This window comes from Mirounga angustirostris, unplaced genomic scaffold, assembly GCF_029215605.1.
Source record: "Mirounga angustirostris isolate CCGP_5_RB_7025 unplaced genomic scaffold, mMirAng1.0.hap1 SCAF_12, whole genome shotgun sequence".
NCBI classification, from domain to species: Eukaryota; Metazoa; Chordata; class Mammalia; order Carnivora; family Phocidae; genus Mirounga; species Mirounga angustirostris.
The window spans coordinates 59,862,172-59,881,247 of NW_026991720.1; the positions used below are offsets into that span (position 1 = coordinate 59,862,172).

The 19,076-nt window shown below is 36.6% G+C and overlaps 1 protein-coding gene across 3 annotated transcripts in view; it reads left to right on the plus strand.

Moving 5' to 3' along the window:
* The window catches only part of DGKB (diacylglycerol kinase beta), a 725,959-nt gene extending 707,106 nt beyond the window's left edge, over nt 1–18,853 (plus strand). For all 3 annotated transcript variants that reach the window (XM_054505270.2, XM_064575197.1, XM_064575198.1), the window contains one exon: nt 18,138–18,853. In XM_054505270.2, coding sequence (XP_054361245.1) covers nt 18,138–18,245 — 108 coding nt within the window. In that variant the 3' untranslated portion in view covers nt 18,246–18,853. The remainder of the gene's footprint in view (nt 1–18,137) is intronic.
* The last annotated feature ends 223 nt before the right edge of the window (nt 18,854–19,076 follow it).

A 19,076-nucleotide genomic window follows, 5' to 3' on the forward strand; every position in this document is an offset into this window, starting at 1 on the left:
CTAATATCTGATATTTGTATTTGCCAAACTGTCCTTCAGTAATCTATTCTTGATGGATGACATTATTATAGGTTCATCCCGCCGAAATCTGAGTCAAGACCTGTTCACCCTTCTGAACTCCAGACCTACATATCTAAAGATACTGAACACCACCTTCAGAATGCAACACGCAACACAGAGTTCACAAACTTCTCGGTTTCCACCCCTGCCAAAAATGCATTTCCTTCTATTAAAAAGCATCACCAGACACATAGCAAACAAAGCTAAAAGCACAGGAGTCATACTAGAATCTTTCCGTTTTCCAGTACTCCACACATTCAGTCATGTCCTATATGTGCCTCCTTGATATCTCTCAAATCTACCCCCACTCCATTCGCATTACCACTGCCACAATTAAAATCCATTTTAATTCTTCCCTAGATTATTATATTAACCCCCCATCTAATCTCCCTGACTCTTATATGGCACCCAGCCCCTAACCTATGTTTCCAGAGTGATATTGCTAAGACTCAGGTTTAATTATATCCTGTCTTTCCACCATGATCTCAGTGGAATTGTTTTGTGCTCCCTCTGCACCCTGAGAATATTTCTGTAACACAGTGCGTATCACATTCTACCACTGCATATGCTATCATCATTAGAATGTAAGCACCTTAATTATGTTTAAAAAATGTCTATTCAACTTGGAAGCCCAAGCACCAAACTGAAGTAAGCTGGTATCTAGTAGATTAACAACAGAGTTAATTTAAGTTGTATAAATTAGGTTATTCCTTAGCCCTAGGTTTTGGGAGTGAGTATAAGAAGGTGCTGGCCAGTCCATCAGTCGGTCAACAGACTCATTGACCTTAAGCCTTAGGAAGAGAAGTAAAATGACAAGTGTAAATAGATATGGCTTCTCAAATTTAAAGGTGCTTAAGAATCACCTGGGGGATCTTGCTCCAAAGTAGAAACTGATTCAGAAAGTCTGGGTTGGGATTGGGGAGTCTGCATTTCTAACAGTGAGGTCACTTCTCCTGGTTTGTAGACCACATTTGGAGAACCAAACACTAGAGTGCGAGGGAATCATCCGCAGAGGGATTTCTGTTGTTGTTGTTGTTGTTGTTGTTGTTAATTTTTTAAATGTTTATGCCAAAATAATATATGCACACTGAAAAAAAGCAGAATGTATAGAATTGCAAGAAAAATAGCAAGTTTCCGTCCCATCATTCATTTCTTTGTCACTAGGTCTGTTCTTTGAATTATTTGGCTTTTTCTTGTCATTTACTCTACATCTATAAGAAATATGCTTTCTTTTTTTTTTTTTTCACCTGTTACTTTTAGGTGTATTCTATTTACTTCATGCATAGAAAAGTGGTTTTTAACACTTATATTACTCCATTTAGCTCCCTTACTAATAGTGAATATGTACTGAGTGACTTTTATGTGCCAGGTAACATTCCAAGCATTTTGTGTGCCTTGATTCATTTTAGTCCTAACAAGAAACCAGTGAAACAGACACTATTTTAAAGTCTCTATATTATTAATGAGGGAAATGAGTCATAGTCACTTGGCTAAAGTCTCCAGATAGGAAGTGGTGGACCCAGGCAGTGTGATTTTCAACCATTATGCTCTTCTGCTTCTGAAAAAAAGTAATGATTTTATTTAAATCAAAACAAAATATATAATCATTGAGATTATGAAAATGTTGTCAACTACAGAACCAAATGCTGACACACAATTACTTTTTCTTTTCTATAAAGATTTTGGAATCTCTTTTTTCAAAGTCATCATTGTAGTAATTCTCATTTTTAAAATTAGATACCAATTTACCTATTGTCCCCACTCTTGTTCTTTATTTTTTATTTATTTGTTTATTTTTAGAGAGTGGAGGAGGGGTGTAGAGGCAGAGAGGGAGAAAAAGAATCTTAAGCAGGCTCCACGCCCAGCACGGAGCCCAACATAGGGCTTGATCTCACAACCCTGAGATCATGACCTGAACTGAAATCAGGAGTCGGGACTCTTAACCGACTGAGCCACCCAGGCAACCCCCAACTCCTGTTCTTTGTATAGAAAAGTCCTTCTCTGGAGAAGTCTTTCTAGGTTTCTTGCAAATCTGTCATCCTGGTTCTCAGTTGGACCCCCTGTTTGTTGTTGTTGTTGTTATTGTTGTTTTTTAATAGACTTGATTTTTTATTTTTATTTTATCTTATTTTTTTTTAAGATTTTATTTATTTATTTGAGAGCAAGAGTGAGAGAGAGAGCACAGAGCAGGGAGAGGGAGAAGCAGACTCCCTGCTGAGCAGGGAGCCTGATGCGGGACTTGATCCCGGGACTCCAGGATCATGACCTGAGCCAAAGACAGTCGCTCAACCAACTGAGCCACCCAGGCGCCCCTAGACTTGATTTTTTAGAACACTTTTAAGTTCACATAAAATTAAGAAGTTACACAGATTTCCCATATACCCCCTGCCTACACATGTGCATAACCTCCTTCACCAAAGTGGTACATTTGTTATAATCACTGAACCTACACTAACACATAGTCGCCCAAAGTCCATAGTTTACATTAGGGTTTCCTCTTAGTGTTGTACAGTTTGTGGGTCTCGATACATGTATAATAACATGTGTCTATCAATATTATATCATAGAGAACATTTTCACTGCCCTAAAAATTCTTTGTGGTCCATCTTTTCATCCCTCTTCAGCTATAACCCCTGGCAACCATAAATTTTTACTTCTCCATAGTTTTGCCTTTTCTAGAATGCAGTAAGTTGGAATCATTCTGTATGTAGCATTTCCAGATTGGCTTCTTTCACCTTGTAGTATGTAATTAAGGTTCCTCCATGTCTTTTCATGGCTTGATAGCTCATTTCTTTTTTTAGCATTGAATAATATTCCATTGTCTGGAACTACCATAGTTGATGTAGCTATGCACCTACTGAAGGATATGTTGGTTGCTTCCACGTTTTGGCAATTATGAAAAAAGCTACCATAAACATCCATGTGCAGGTTTCTGTAGGAACATGTTTTCAAATCATTTGATTAATATCAAGGAGTGTGATCTCTGGATCCAATGATAAGGGTATGTTTAGTTTTATAAGAAACTACCAAACTGTCTTCCAAAGTGGCTATACCATTTTGTCTTCCCACCAGTAATATATGAGAGTTCCTGTTGTTCCACATCCTTCCAGCATTTAGTGTTGGCAGTGTGATCCTCTGTTTTTTTAATCTCTTTCGTAGCTCAGCCATTTGTTTTGCTGGAGAACACCCTCAAATATGTTTTCAAGGGCATATAGAAGGTAAATGCTCTCAATCGTTTTATGACTGAAAACGTCTTCATTGTACCCTTGCCTTTAATCAATACATTAACTAAGTATAGAATTCTGTGATAAAATTAACTTTTCCTCTGGGGTTTGGAGGTGTATCTCCATTTTCTTCTAGCACTAATGTTTTTGAGAAACCTGATGCCATGTGACTTTTATTTTTTGGTAAGTCACCAGTTTTTCCTCTCAGAGGGCATTTAGAATCTTCTTTTTTATCCCTATGCTTTGAAATTTCACAATAATACATGATTTGAACTGGACAGGACAGGAATCAAAGTTTCATTAGCAGAAAAAAAGGGAAGGCTCTCCAGGGCAGTAGCACAAGGCACAGAGGTGGGAGTTCAGGAGGAGTGCTGGGGAGGTTGGAGAGTCAGTTCTCAAACCCAGTTCTTGCACTCACCAACATGAGCTGTGTAACACAAGTTACAGAACCCACACTTTTGTCATATATTGAAAACTAAGGATGTTGATGCAGACCTCCAAGGGTTGCAGGAAGATAAAATTAAATAATGTAAGAATTATAAAAAAAATTATGCTTTTACTAGCAGGTCTGAGAACTCCTTGAAAAGAGAACAGATCCACCTCTGTTTTAATCATATTAGAATGCCTTTCTGCTCTTTGTTTTTTATTTACTGAGGTATAATTGACATACAACATTATATTAGTTTCAGGTGTACAACATAATGATTGGACATTTGTATATATTGCAAAATGGTCACCATGGTATCTAGTTAGCAATCTGTCTCCTTACAAAGTTAATACAGTATTATGGACTATATTCCCAGTGCTGCACATTACATCCCTATGAGTTATTTATTTTATAACCAGAGGTCTTGTACTTCTTAATCCCCTTCACACATTTTGTTACCCACTCAAGCCCTCTCCAATCTGGCAACCAAAAATCTATTCTCTGTATATACGAGTCCGGGGTTGTTTTGTTTTGTACATTTTGGTTTTTTTATATTACACATATAGGTGAAATCATATGGTATTTGTCCTTCTCTAACTTATTTCACTTAGTATAATACTCTCAAGGTACACCCGTGTTGTCATAAATGCAAGATTTCATTCTTTTTATGCTCAGTAGTCTCCCATTGTATATATATAGCACATATTCTTTGTCCATCCATTCATCTTTGGACACTTAGGTTGTTCCCATATCTTACCTATTGTAAATGATACTGCAGTGAACATGGGGCTGCTTATATCTTTTCAATTAGTGTTTTCATTTTCTTCAGATAGATACCCAGTAATGGACTTGCTGGATCATAGGGTAGTTCTATTTTTAATTTTTTGAGAAACTTCCATCCTGTTTTTCAGAGTGGCTGCCCCAATTTATAATCCCACCAACAGTGCATGAGGGTTCCCTTTCTCCACATCCTCACCAGCCTTTGTTATTTTTTGTCCTTTGATAATAGCCATTCTGACAGGTGTAAGGTGATAACTCCTTGTGGTTTTGATTTCCATTTCCCTGATAATTAGTGATATTGAGCATCGTTTCATCAGCCTTTTGACTATCTGGATGTCTTCTTTGGAAAAATGCCTATTCAGATCCTCTGCTCATCTTTTAATCAGGTTGTTTTTTGTTACTGAGTTTCATAAGTTCTTTATGTATTTTTGATATTAGCCCCTTATCACATGTATGACTTGCAAATATCTTCTCCCATTCAGTAGGTTGCCTTTTTGTTTTGTTGATAGTTTCCTTTGCTGGGCAAAGCTTTTTAGTTTGATGTCATCCATTTGTTTTTGTTTGTTTTGTTGTGCTTTTGTTTCCCTTGCCTTTGGAGTCAGATCCAAAAATTATTGCTAAAACGAATGTTAAGGAGCTTACTACTTAAGTTTTTTTCTAGGCATTTTATGGTTTCAGATTTTACGTTCAAGTCTTTAATCCATTTTGAGTTTATTTTTGTATGTGGTGTAAGATAGTGGCCCAGTTTTATTCTTTTGCATGTGGCTGTCCAGTTTTCGCAACAGCATGTATTGAACAGATTATCCTTTCCGCATTGTGTATTCTTGCCTCCTTTGTTGTAAATTTGTTGACCAAAAATGTGTGAGTTTATTTCTCAGCTCCCTATTCCATTGACTCTTTGTGTCAGTTTTTCTACCAATACTGCAATGTTTGGTATACTTTAGCCTTGTAATTTACTTTGAAATCAAGGAGCATAGTTCCTCTGGCTTTGTTCTTATTTCTCAGGATTTTTTTTTTTTTTTTGACTATTTGTGGTCTTCTGTGGTTCCATACACATTTTAGATTTGTTCTAGTTCTGTGAGAAATGCCAGGGAATATCGATAGGGATTGCATTGAATCTGTAGATGGCTTTGGGTAATATGGACATTTTAACAATATTAATTCTTCCAATCCATAAGCATGCAATATCTCTTCATTTATTGTGTTTTCTTTAATTTCTTTCCTTAGTGTCTTACAGTTTTTAGTGTTCAGGTCTTTTACCCAATTGGCTAAATTTATTCCTACATGTTTTATGCTTTTTGGTCCAATTATAAATGGGATTATTTTCTTGATTTCTTTTTTTTTTGATAGTTCATTAATAGTGTAGAATCTGCAAAATTTTTTTTTTTTTTTTTTTAAAGATTTTATTTATTTGACAGAGAGAGACACAGCGAGAGAGGGAACACAAGCAGGGGGAGTGGGAGAGGGAGAAGCAGGCTTCCCGCAGAGCAGGGAGCCCGATGCGGGACTCGATCCCAGGACCCCAGGACCATGACCTGAGCCGAAGGCAGTCGCTTAACCAACTGAGCCACCCAGGCGCCCGAATCTGCAAAATTTTGATCATTAATTTTGTATCCTTCAACTTTACTGAATTCATTTATTTAATACTAACAGTTTTTTGTTGTTGGAATTTTTAGGGGTTTCTATGTTTCTATGTATCAAGTTATCTGCAAATAGTGACAGTTTTACTTCTTTCTTAACAATTTGGGTGCCTTTTCTTTCTCTTTCTTGCCTAATTACTCTGTCTAGGACTTCTAATACTTTGTTGAATAAAAGTGGGAGTAGTAGGCATCCTTGTCTTGTTCTTGATCTTAGAGGAAATATTTCAGCTTCTTACCACTGAGTATGATGTTAGCTGTGGGCTTGTCATATGTGTCCTCTATTATGTTGAGATATGTTCTGTCTATACTCAGTTAAGAGCTTTTACTTTAAATGGATCTTGAATTTTGTCAATTCATTTGCAGATGTTGAACCATTCTTACATCTCTGGATGCCACTTGATCTTGGTGTATAATCTTCTCAATGTAGTATTGAATTTAGTTTGCTAATATTTCATTAAGGATCTTTTACCTCTGTGTTCTTCAGGGATATCTGCCTGTAATTTGTGTGTGCTTGGTATCTTTGTCTGGTTTTGGTATCATGGTAATGGTAGCCTCATAAAATGAAATTGGAAGCATACTCTTCTATTGAGTTTTTGGAAGAGTTTAAGAAACATAGGTATTAAGTCTTTAATATTTGGTAGAATTCACCAGTGAAGTCGCTTGGTCCTGGACTGTTGTTTCTTTTGAAGTTCTTAATTACTGATTCAGTCTCCTTACTAGTAATCAGTCTATTCAAGATTTTCTATTTCTTCATGAATCATTTTGGAAGATTGTAAATTTCTAGAAATTTATCTATTTCTTCTAGGCTGTCCAGTTTGCTGGTGTATAATTATCCAAAGTAGTTTCTCATGATCTTTTGTATTTCTGTGGTAATAGTTGTAACTTCTCCTTTATTTCTGATTTTTTTTTAATTTGAGCTCTCTCTTTTTTTCTTGGAGAGTCTAGCTAAAGTTTTGTGAATTTTGTTTATCTTGTCGAAGAAGCAGCTCTTGATTTCATTGATTTTTTTCTATTGCCTTTTTAGTCTCTGTTTTATTTATTTCCAGTCTGATCTTTATTATTTCCTTCCTTCTCCTAACTTTAGGCTTCATTTTACTTCTTTTTCTTTTTTTTTTTTAAGATTTTATTTATTTATTTGAGACAGAGAGAATGAGAGAGACAGAGAGCACATGAGAGGGGGGAGGGTCAGAGGGAGAAGCAGGCTCCCTGCCGAGCAGGGAGCCCGATGCGGGACTCGATCCCGGGACTCCAGGATCATGACCTGAGCCGAAGGCAGTCGCTTAACCAACTGAGCCACCCAGGCGCCCCTTTACTTCTTTTTCTAATTCCTTTAGGCATAAAGGTAAATTGTTTATTTGAGATTTTTCTTGTGTTTTGAGGTAGGCCTACCTACATTGTTATGAACATTCCTCTTAGAACTGTGTTTGCAGCATCCCATAGATTATGTCATATTTCTGTTTTTATTTGTCTCTAGGTATTTTTTATTTCTCCTTTGATTTCTTCTATGACCCAATAGTTGCTCAGTAACATGTTTAATCTCCATGTAGAAGTAGGGTTTTTTTCCAGTTTTATTTTTGTAATTGATATCTAGTTTTATACAATTGTGATCTGAATAAAGGTTTGATATGATTTCACACTTTCTGAATTTATTGAGACTTGTTTTGTAGCCTAACATGTGATCTGTTCTGGAGGATGTTCTGTGTGAACTTAAGAAGATTGTGTATTCTGCTGCTTTTGGATGGACTGTTCTATATATATTTATTAAGTCTATCTGGTCTATTGTGACATTTAAGACCAAAGTCTCCTTATTGATTTTCTGTCTGGATGATTTATCCATTGGTATAAGTGGGGTATTAAAATCGCCCACAATTATTGTATTGCTATTGATTTCTCCCTTTAGGTCTGTTAATATTTGCTTTATGTATTTCGGTGTTTCTATATTGTATGCATATATATTTATAAACATTATATCTTCTTGCTGGATTGACCCCTATATCATCATGCAGTTTGCTACAGTCTTTATTTTAAAGTCTGTTTTGTCTGATATGAGTATAGCTACACCAACATTCTTTTTCATTTGTATGGGAGATATTTTTCCATTCCTTCACTTTCCATGTGTGTCTTTACTTCTGAAGTGAGTCTCTTGTAGGCAGTATATAAGTGTATCTTGTTTTTGTTTGTTTGTTTTTTAATCCATTCAGCCACTCTGTATCTTTTTATTGGAGAATTTAGTCAACTTACATTTAAAGTAATTATTGATGGGTATGTACTTACTGCCATTTTGTTCATTATTTTCTGGTGTTTTTATAGGTCCTGTCTGTTTTTCTTCTTTTCTCTCTTTCCTTGTGGTTTGGTGACTTTAGTGTTGTGTTTAGATTCCTTTCTCATCTACTTTTGTGTATTTACTATAAGTCTTTGCTTTGTGGTTATCATGAGATTCACATATATATCATCCTATGTATATGACAGTTTATTTTTAAGTTGATAGCAACTTAAATTTGAACACATTTGAAAACTGCATTTTTATCCCACCCACATTTTGTTTTTTATGTCACTTTTTACATCTTTTTATTTTATATAACTAATTAGTGTAGTTTTAGTTAATTTTAATACTTATGTATTTTAGCCTTCTTAGCTTTATAACTAATTAATCCACTAACTTTACTATGTATTTACTTTTTCCAGTGAGAACTTTACTTTTGCATGCTTTCCTGTTATTAACCAGTACCATTTCCTTTCAGCTTAAAGAAGTTCCTTTAACATTTCTTCTAAGGCCAGTTTAATAGTGATAAACTCCTTTAGCTTTTGCTTTCTGGAAAACTCTTTATCTCTCCTGCAAATCTGAATGATAACCTCACTGAGTATTCTTGGTTGGAAGGTTTTTCCTTTTATCACTTTGAATATGTCATGCCAACTTCTTCTGACTTGCAAAGTTTCTGCTGATAAATCTGCTGATACTCTTATAGGATTTCCCTTGTATATAACAAGTTGGTTCTCTCTTTCTCTCTCTCTCTCTGGTTTTAAGATTATCTCTTTAACTTTTGACATTTTAATTATAATGTGATTTAGCTTGGCTCTTTTGCGGCTCATCTTATGCGGAACTTTCTGTTCTCCCAGGACCTGATATCTGTTTCCTTCTTTAGGTTAGGGGAGTTTACAGCCATTTTTTCTTCAAATAAGTTTTCTGCCCCTTTCTCCTAGGACCCCTATAATGCAAATGTCATTCCATTTGATGTGGTCCTGTAGGTGCCTTAAGCTGTCTTCATTTTTTTAAATTCTTTTTTCTTTTTGTTGCTCTGAGTGAGTTTCGTTTCTTTATCTTCCAGCTTGCTGATCTATTCTTCCACTTGAGTCAGTTGCTGTTGAACACCTCAAATTTGTTTTTCAGCTCAATTATTGTATTCTTCAGTTCTGTGACTTATGTTTGTTACTTTTTTCCCTATATGTTATCTCATTGTTGAAGGTTTTGTATGTTCATCCTTTCTTCTCTCAAGTTCCATCAGCATCTTTGTGATCATTCCTTTGAATTCTTTATCAAGTAAATTACTTATATTTGTATCATTAAGATGTTTATCCTGAGGATTTGTCTTGTTCTTTCATTTGAAACATATTTCTCTGTTCTCTCATTTTGTTCGACTCTCTGTTTCTATGTTTTAGGTGAAACCACTACCTTTCTCAGTCTTGAGGGAATGGCCTTGTACAGGTGATGATCCTTCTCATTTAACCTTGCCCTAGCTTTTGGTTGTCTCTTGAAGCTTTTTGATTTTCTAAACCACATAATTTGTTCTTGATATGTCTCTATTTTTAAGTATGTGCCAAGACCTGTCAGTAATCCAAAAGGAGGAATCTCATTTAGAATCTATTTTCAGGTAACAGCTTTTAAAGGATGGAAATGTTTATAGTCTATGGGGCCACATGTGTAATCATAGCTAGTCTGTAGACCAGGAGATCTGGAGTATCCCCTGGGCAACAGTTGCAAAAACTAGGGATTCAAATGAGACTAGAAGCTTCTTTCTGGAAAGTTTTGTGGAGCTGTAGAAAGGCCAAGGGGGTGTTCAAGGATGGTGTTCTCCACTTACATTCCCTAGGAGTGCTTCTTAGCCTCTAGAAGTATGGAAACCTAAAGCCTGTCCCTCAAGCTGAAGCTCTAGGCTAATTAAATAGGCCTTTTTCACAGGAAGACTGGGGTTGTATTTCAGGCTGCTGTCTGTGCAGTGCGCTGAGGGTCGTGGACTGCCAAGAACTGTCTTTCCAATTGTTATAGTCCTGTGGAGCTCTGGAATGCCAGGTCTCTTGGCCACCAGGGCCAGGCAATCAAGGGGTGCTCCCAATGGATTGCATGTGCCCACTTTTTCAGTAAGGCAGATGGAGAATGTTTGGTCTGTGCATGCATACCAGCTTTAGGCTGGGAAAGGGAGAATGCTGGGATCATTCATACTTATCAGCCCCAGCCAGAGGCCAGGGCAATGTTAAAATCCCCCCTACTCGCAGACTTTAGCTAGCAAGTGGGAGGACTCTATGACCATTCATGTTTTCCTCCCCCAGTCAGGTAGAGGGGGAGCATTGCAACCACCCATGCCCTCCTGCCTCAGCAAGTACCACAACGACTTGTCCCTGTCCATCCCAGCAAGGCAACAGGAGGGTGCCACATCCAAGCTCATCCACCTGTGCTAGTAGGCTGTGTGGAGAGAGAACTGTCTCCAGAGAGAATCTCAACTGTCCCTTGCCCCTACAGCTGATGCCACCAGATCAGCAAATGGGAATCTTCCTCATGTATAGTCTAGATGCTTTTCAATTTGCTGGGTCTCAGGGCAAGCAAGACAGCATGTAAGCCCTCCAAGAGGGGAATCTTTCCTGTAACACTTTGGGAACTTCAAATGTCAGCCCCATTGGTTTTCTAATCCAGACTTTCTCGGGATCATCTCTCCAGTGCACACAGGAGCTGGGGTATCCAATGTGGGGAACCAGTCGCTGCCTCCTGCTTCTCCAGGAGAAGTGCTTGTCTGATGATATCCCTCCCTACTGTGTGTTGCTGTGCCAGGGTGGGGCTTTTCCTACCCATCTCAGTGTGGTTCTTCTATCCTTTGTTGTGGAGAGTAGTTCATCTAGTTTTCAGATATTTTTCAGAGGGAAATGATCCATATGTAGTAGCAAATCTGGTATGTCCATGGGAGAAGGTGAGTTCAAAATCTTCCTACACTGCCATCCTGGATGCCCCTCTTATCAGAAAACTTAGTAAGCCCTTTGGTGAGTAGCCAGGGCCTCCAGGGACTGGATATTGGACAAGGTGTTCAGATGACCTGAGGAAAAGAAACACTATGCCTTGTAATAAAGGGTAGTGAGAATATTTGGTGTTAGGGAATAGGGAGCTAGGAAAGAAAAATCCAATGAATCATGTGGAACTTGCCTGGAGAATGAGTCAGAAAAGACTTTCCTCTCTTATCTCAATTTTAGTTGGGCTAACGAAAGTTGGTTTTTTTTTTGTTGTTGTTGTTTTTTATGTTATGTTAGTCACCATACAATACATCATTAGTTTTTTATGTAATGATCCACGATTCATTGTTTTCATATAACATCCAGTGCTCCATGCAGTATGGGCCCTCCTTAATACCCATCACCAGGCTAACCCATCTCCCCACCCCCTCCCCTCCAAAACCCTCAGTTTGTTTCTCACAGTCCATAGTCTCTCATGGTTTGTCTCTCCCTCCGATTTCCCCCTCTTCATTTTTCCCTTCCTTCTCCTGATGTCCTCCATGCTATTCCTTATGTTCCACAAATAAGTAAAACCATATGATAATTGACTTTCTCGGCTTGACTTATTTCACTTAGCATAATCTCCTCCAGTACCATCCCTGTTGATGTAAAAGTTGGGTATTCATCCTTTCTGATGGCTGAGTAATGTTCTATTGCATATATGGACCACATCTTCTTTATCCATTCATCTGTTGAAGGGCACCTCAGCTCTTTCCACAGTTTGGCTATTGTGGACATTGCTGCTATGAACACTGGGGTGCATATGGCCCTTCTTTTCACTACATCTATGTCTTTGGGGTAAATACCCAGTAGTGCAATTGCTGGGTCATAGGGTAGCTGTATTTTTAAATTTTTGAGGAACCTCCACACTGTTTTCCAAAGTGGCTGTACCAACTTGTATTCCCACCAACAGTGTAAGAGGGTTCTCCTTTCTCCACAACCTCTCCAACATTTGTTGTTTCTTGCCTTGTCCATTTTTGCCATTCTAACTGGTGTAAGGTGGTATCTCAATGTGGTTTTGATTTGAATTTCCCTGATGGCTAATGATGAACATTTTTTCATGTGTCTGTTAGCCATTTGTTTGTCTTCTTTGGAGAAGTGTCTGTTCACCTCTTCTGCCCACTTTTTGACTTGATTATTTGTTTTTTGGGTGTTGAGTTTGAGAAGTTCCTTATAGATCTTGGATACCAGCCCTTTAACTGTAGTGCCATTTGCAAATATCTTCTCCCATTCTGTGGGTTGCTGCTTTGTTTTGTTTACTGTTTCCTTTGCTGTGCAGAAGCTTTTTATCTTGATGAAGTCCCAACAGTTCATTTTTGCCCTTGCTTCCCTTGCCTTTGGCGATGTGTCTAGGCAAAAGTTGCTGTGGCTGAGGTTGAAGAGGTTGCTGCCTGTGTTCTCCTCTAGGAGTTTGATGGATTCCTGTCTCACATTGAGGTCTTTCATCCATTTTGAGTTTATCTTTGTGTATGGTGTTAGAGAAAGGTCAAGTTTCATTCTCCTGTATATAGCTGTCCAGTTTTCCCAGCACCATTTATTGGAGAGACTCTCTTTTTTCCATTGCACATTTTTTCCTACTTTGTCAAAGATTATTTGACCATAAAGTTGAGGGTCCATATCTGGGCTCTCTATTCTGTTCCACCACGACCTAGTGGGATTTATCCCCAGGATGCAAGGGTGGTTCAACATTCACAAATCAATCAATGAGATAGAACACATTAATAAGAGGAGAGAGAAGAACCATATGTCCTCTCAATTGATCAGAAAAAGCCATTTGATGAAATACAGCATCCTTTCCTGATTAAAACTCTTCAGAGTATAGGGGTAGAGGGAACATTCCTCAAGTTCATAAAATCCATCAATGAAAAACCCACAGTGAATATCATCCTCAGTGGTGAAAAGCTGAGAGCCTTTCCCTTAAGATCAGGAACACAAGGATGCCCACTCTCGCCCTATTGTTCAACATAGTACTAGAAGTCCTAGCAATAGCAATCAGACAACAAAAAGAAATAAAAGGTATTCAAATTGGCAAAGAAGAAGTCAAACTCTCTCTTCGCAGAGGACATGATATTTTATGTGGAAAACCCAAAAGACTCCACCCCCACATTACTAGAACTCATACAGCAATTCAGTAATGTGGCAGGATACAAAATCAATGCACAGAAATCAGTTGTTCTGTTATACACTAACAATGCAACAAAGAGAGAGAAATTAGAGAAACGATTCCATTTACAATAGCACCAAAAACCATAAGATACCTTGGAATAAACCTAACCAAAGAGGTAAAGGATCTATACTCTAGGAACTACAGAACACTCATGAAAGAAATTGAAGAAGACACAAAAAGATGGAAAAACATTCCATGCTCATGGATTGGAAGAATAAACATTGTTAAAATGTCTATGCTACCCAGAGCAATCCATATCTTCAATGCCATCCTGATCGAAATTCCAGTGACATTTTTCAAAGTGCTGAAACAAACAATCCTAAAATTTGTTTGTAATCAGAAAAGACCCTGAATTGCCAAGGAAATGTTGAAAAAGAAAAACAAAGCTGGGGGCATCACATTGCCCGATTTCAAGCTATATTACAAAGCAGTGATCACAAGACAGCATTGTACTGGCACAAAAACAGACATATAATGAAAGTTCTTTATAGAGAACACAAATGTCTAATGGGAATAAACACTGTTTACTGCTATGAGATATAAACCCTTATTCTGTCATGTTTATGAAATTATACTTCAGTCCTACAGTCTTCAACAATAATACTTTTATGGGAATAGACTTTTGTTGAGGACAACTCAAAGAGATGAAACAGGTAGCATCTGAATTACTTGTGTAAAATACTTAGCATAATGCTCAGCACACAGCAAGAGTTCAATCTTATTATTTTTTGATTTTGTTATTACTCTCAATATTATAATTATGAAGTTACACTATGTAACACTGATAATACAATAGAAACAAGAAAACTGTGCCTTGTAATCCTTGATTTGGTTTCCATGTGTACATTTTTATTTTGTACTGAAAACTTATGAAACTGAAAACACCAATCAAATTTTTTTCATGTTTAGATTTTTAGATGTGTCTAATCTTAATATGTAATAGGAAGATAGAAGTAGGAAGAGTCATGCAACTGTAGAAGTGCCTCCCTTGTGCCACCATTGCTTTGCAAAGGAATAAGTAATACGCAGAAATGAAGAGTTTTTATAGGAGGGCACTATTGTATTACTGACAGTATTTGTCTTTCGTTTTTAAAGCAAAGTTCTTCTACCTTCATGCAGCCATCCCAGCTTCTGGAAGCCCCATCACCCACAATTCTCTCTTATGAGTGCCCACGATTCTCTCTCACTTATAAATTTCAGATTCTCTTCCAAACTAATCAAAATCAAGTTGCAAATTGCTGATAGCCGGTGCTCAGTAAATATTTGATGTATTGAAAAGAAGCTAAGAAGCAACTGCCTGATTGTTGAAAGATGGAAGCAGTTGAAGATTGCTGAAAATTTGGCTCATGTCTTCAGATTGCTGAAACTTAGTATATTCTAAAGTCTTTAGGAATAAAATCTCCTTACTCGTTGTTTTTCTGGTAGATATCACGGTCTCTAAATAAATAAATAAATAAATAAATAAATAAATAAATAAATAAATAAATAAATAAATAAATAAATAAAATAATACAAGAGTATGGAATGTAGGGGTGCCTGGGTGGCTCAGTCACTTGAGCATCTGACTCTTGATTTTGGCTCAGGTCATGATCTCAGGATCATGGGATCAAGGCCCTGGTTGGGCTCTGTACATCGCATGGAGTCTGCTTGTGATTCTCCCTCTTAAAAAAAAAAAAAAGAGAGAGAGAGAGATTCTCCCTCTCCCTCTGCCAGGCCCCTCACTCGTGCCTGTGTGCACACACACACACACACTCTCTCTCTCTCTCAAATAAATAAATAAAATCTTTAAGACAAAAAGTGTAGAATGTATACAAAATAGGCATCTGAATCATTATTCCATTCCTGAAGATGCCCTCTTAACCAGGTTCCCTCACATGGGCAGTCTGAACCTAAACTTACTCTTAATTAAGTCTCTACAGCTTTCTGGAGCCTACATTGGACTTTCTGTGACCACACCATTAACTCACTTGAACTGGAATTATTCCCATCCTTAATGGAGTCCTTTTTGCTTATGCTCAAATACACAAGGACATTTAATTATCCAGTGAGATTACCTATGCAAAGAGCCCAGATACGTAATAGGCATTTCCTGAATGCTAGTTTCCGTCATGTTATCTCCGCTAAAAGGAAAACACAGCCAGTTGTTTTTCATTTTCATAAACAATAGACAATAAAGATAAAGATTTAATCTTTTATGGAAATAATGTTAGATTAAAGAAAGAGTTGTATACTTAGACCATAGGCATGATCAAACAACCAAAAGGACAGGTTTTAGATAATTTTAAGAACAGGAGTGGCCGTCATCTTGCTTAGAATCTGAAAACTAGCACTCCACAATAATAACATGGATTAAGGATCTCGTTGTATTAAGAGCACTGAATGAAGGAATAGCAACATGTTATTTTTTTCAAAAAAGAATTGCCAGTATAAAGATAGCCATGATCAAAAAAAAAAAAATTTCAAATGCAGAAATAACAGAGTGAACAAAATCTCATTGCCAATAATTTGTGGTACTATGGTTACACTTAGTCATAAATTATTATTAAGCTTATATAAGTAGAATGATGTATTTCTTCCAAAGTCTTAACAATAATTTGCTAATAATGAACTTATTTTCCAAAATGTCCTAATACTATTCATACCCTCCAAAGAATTTAGTCCAGCAACTGTGAGTCAGAAATATATATCTTCTTACTTTAGCTGCTAATGTTCTATTTGAATCTAAGGTTATCATATAAGTAATATGTGATAACTTCTTCCCCAAGCATTCATTTAAACATTGTGTTTTTGTGTAAAAAAAGTCACTTTTATTTTCATCATTAAAAAATAGTGCCTTTCTGCTTAACCTCCTATTTCAGTTCTATGATAGGTTGAACATGCCTGTTAAATTTCTTTTTCCTACTTGACTAGAACTTCTTGGGAGCATAGATTGTGCATTATTCATTAAAAGTTCCTGGGAGGGTGTCTGAAGCATAGTAGGGGTGCAATAAATTTTATGAAATGAATAAATGAATGAATGATGCTGTATTAGATATGATACAAACCTAGGGTTCAGGGGGATTTAAAAATTCATGGCATAATCTAAAACTGAATTTATTAAGAGAGAACATCTGGTAGAGATCTTTTTCAATCTATAAAGATGTGCACATTCTGGGATCTTAACTATCCAGCTATCAATTCCACAGTTCATAAGATAACAAAAATAAAATAAAATCATACATTCAGAGAGTTTGGGGCTGGCTTAGCCTACTGGCCTTTTACTGGTGCAATTTATTTTTACAGTAAAGAGAAGAACACTGAATCTTCCCAGAATAACCTGATTCCAACAGACTTAAATAAAGTTGTTCATTTTTCCAGGTTTTTGACATACTTCTGTCTTTCTAGACTGTGAAGTGAATCTCCATTTCCCAAAAGCCCCAGTGCTGATTTTAATGATCCTGTCCACGTGACATACATTTTTTTGTTTTGTTTTATTGCTATTAGTGAATGACAAGTGAAGGATATTCATTTTAACTTGAAAATGTCAGGGATGCACTTTAAGAGATATATTTTTGCAGCTTTTAATGAGGTGGTGTTTCTTTTTGAAAGAAATACTCATCTCTGATGCGGGTGCTGTGCAGGTGACAACTGATATTTAATAAGCGATGGTTCTTGTATTAGTCGCAGTTCTCTAAAGAAAATGTCTCAGATTGCTTTTGAAAAACTCCTAGCATCACTAGCCCAAAGGCAAGATGTGACCTTTTTATTACATAATGAGAATCATTTATTATCTTACAATGTATCTTAAAGTCACAGACAAAATGCCACTTTGATAATTGCTTTCAATTAGCTTTGAGCATAGCATATATTCATAAAATGTCTTCTCTAATTTAGACTTGAATTAGAGAAAATTGCAGACATAATCTACTTTAAGGTTGTCTCATTTAAGGTGATTCGTAGTTTTATATCAAAGAAATCAAAACGAGTAGCTTTGGAACAGTCTCTCACAGTGTTTTAAGCAGGCTTTTCAATATTTGATTCTATTCTATTACCAATTAATTAACAAATTAGAAAGCTAGTTCATCATTTCTGACCTTTTTTGCACGTTAACTTTTGACTTTCATTCCTAATGACTGTTTTGAAATTAAACCTTGCAGTTCATGTGGAAAGAGAGAAACAATCTGATTAACAAGATAAATAAGGCTTGCCTTGATCCCCGGTACATCTTGATGTTGGACTGTAACTAGGATTCTGAATACTGGAATGGTGCATCCTTTCCTGCTTTAAATAGTCAGTGAATTATACTAGATAATCATGTGGCTGAAACAAAGAGTTTTGGGCTGTTACCACAAGTGAGGTTAGAGGTAACATGATATTTAAAATGTGATTTCAGTCAATTTTTATTTTTTGTTAATACATTGAGCATTAGAATATGGCTTAAATGCAATTCTTGTCTTCCTTAAAAATATTTTTGAAGTAATGAAAACTCTGAAGCTGCATTTTACCCTCGTGGTGTTCCAGTAGCTCATAGAATATTAACCTTAACAGAGATTCTGTGAAGTCGGTATTATACCTGGAGATTACTCTCTTTCTCTTTCTTTCTCTAGATAAAAATTACACACAAGAACCAAGCCCCAATGCTGATGGGTCCTCCTCCAAAAACCGGGTTGTTCTGCTCCCTCGTCAAAAGAACAAGAAACCGAAGCAAGGAATAAACCTGTCTCATTTTATTCTTCGAGATCTAATTAGCATAATTGGTCCATGGAAACTTATGCTGGAAATCTTTGAACCATTTCAATTCTCTTGCTCATGCAAAATCATGGAATTGGTTTAACAGTTTTTGTTACTGAGCTAATGTAAAATTCAGCTATTAGAAAATTTGTCTCAGTTTTTATAGGCATCTTTGCATGAAGAAGGCAGAAGTTTACATGAAGTGGTACTGCATATTTTTGTTGCATGCATTCCCATAGATTTTTATGTCCGCCATCCATTCCTCTCCCAGTTTCCATTTACTAACCTGTGAGAGAAATCTGTGAGCCATAAAAGGAAACACCATGGGAAACGTGATTCTCCGTGTGATCCCAATTATTGATAAGCACTAATCAGTAATGCTACGATGATCATAACCACAGATTGCGATACTTTTCCCTTTTAGAATCAGTGTCTCAATGACCTTTGAACTATTACTTGAGAAGAAACTTTTAATTGGAAGATTTTATTAAATAGTTGTCTATGATACCTCGCTGTATCTAAATAGTTTTTCTTCAACATCTTGATGCTTCTGAGTGGATTTTAAAATTTCAGGTATAAAGTTTTCTTGTGCTAAAAAAAAATAGAAAAGTGATTTTTATTTTGTTTCACTTTGTTTTTAATTCCAGAAATAAGTGAAAACGGAAATAAGTTACTTGGCAGTTAAATTGTGGTAATATGACAAGCCTTATTCCTTTCTGCATGTGGATCTAGAAGAAAATTCATAACCACACCAGTTAACCAAATAGCTGTTTTAAACTATGTGCCTAATATACTATCTCCCACCAAAGATTCAG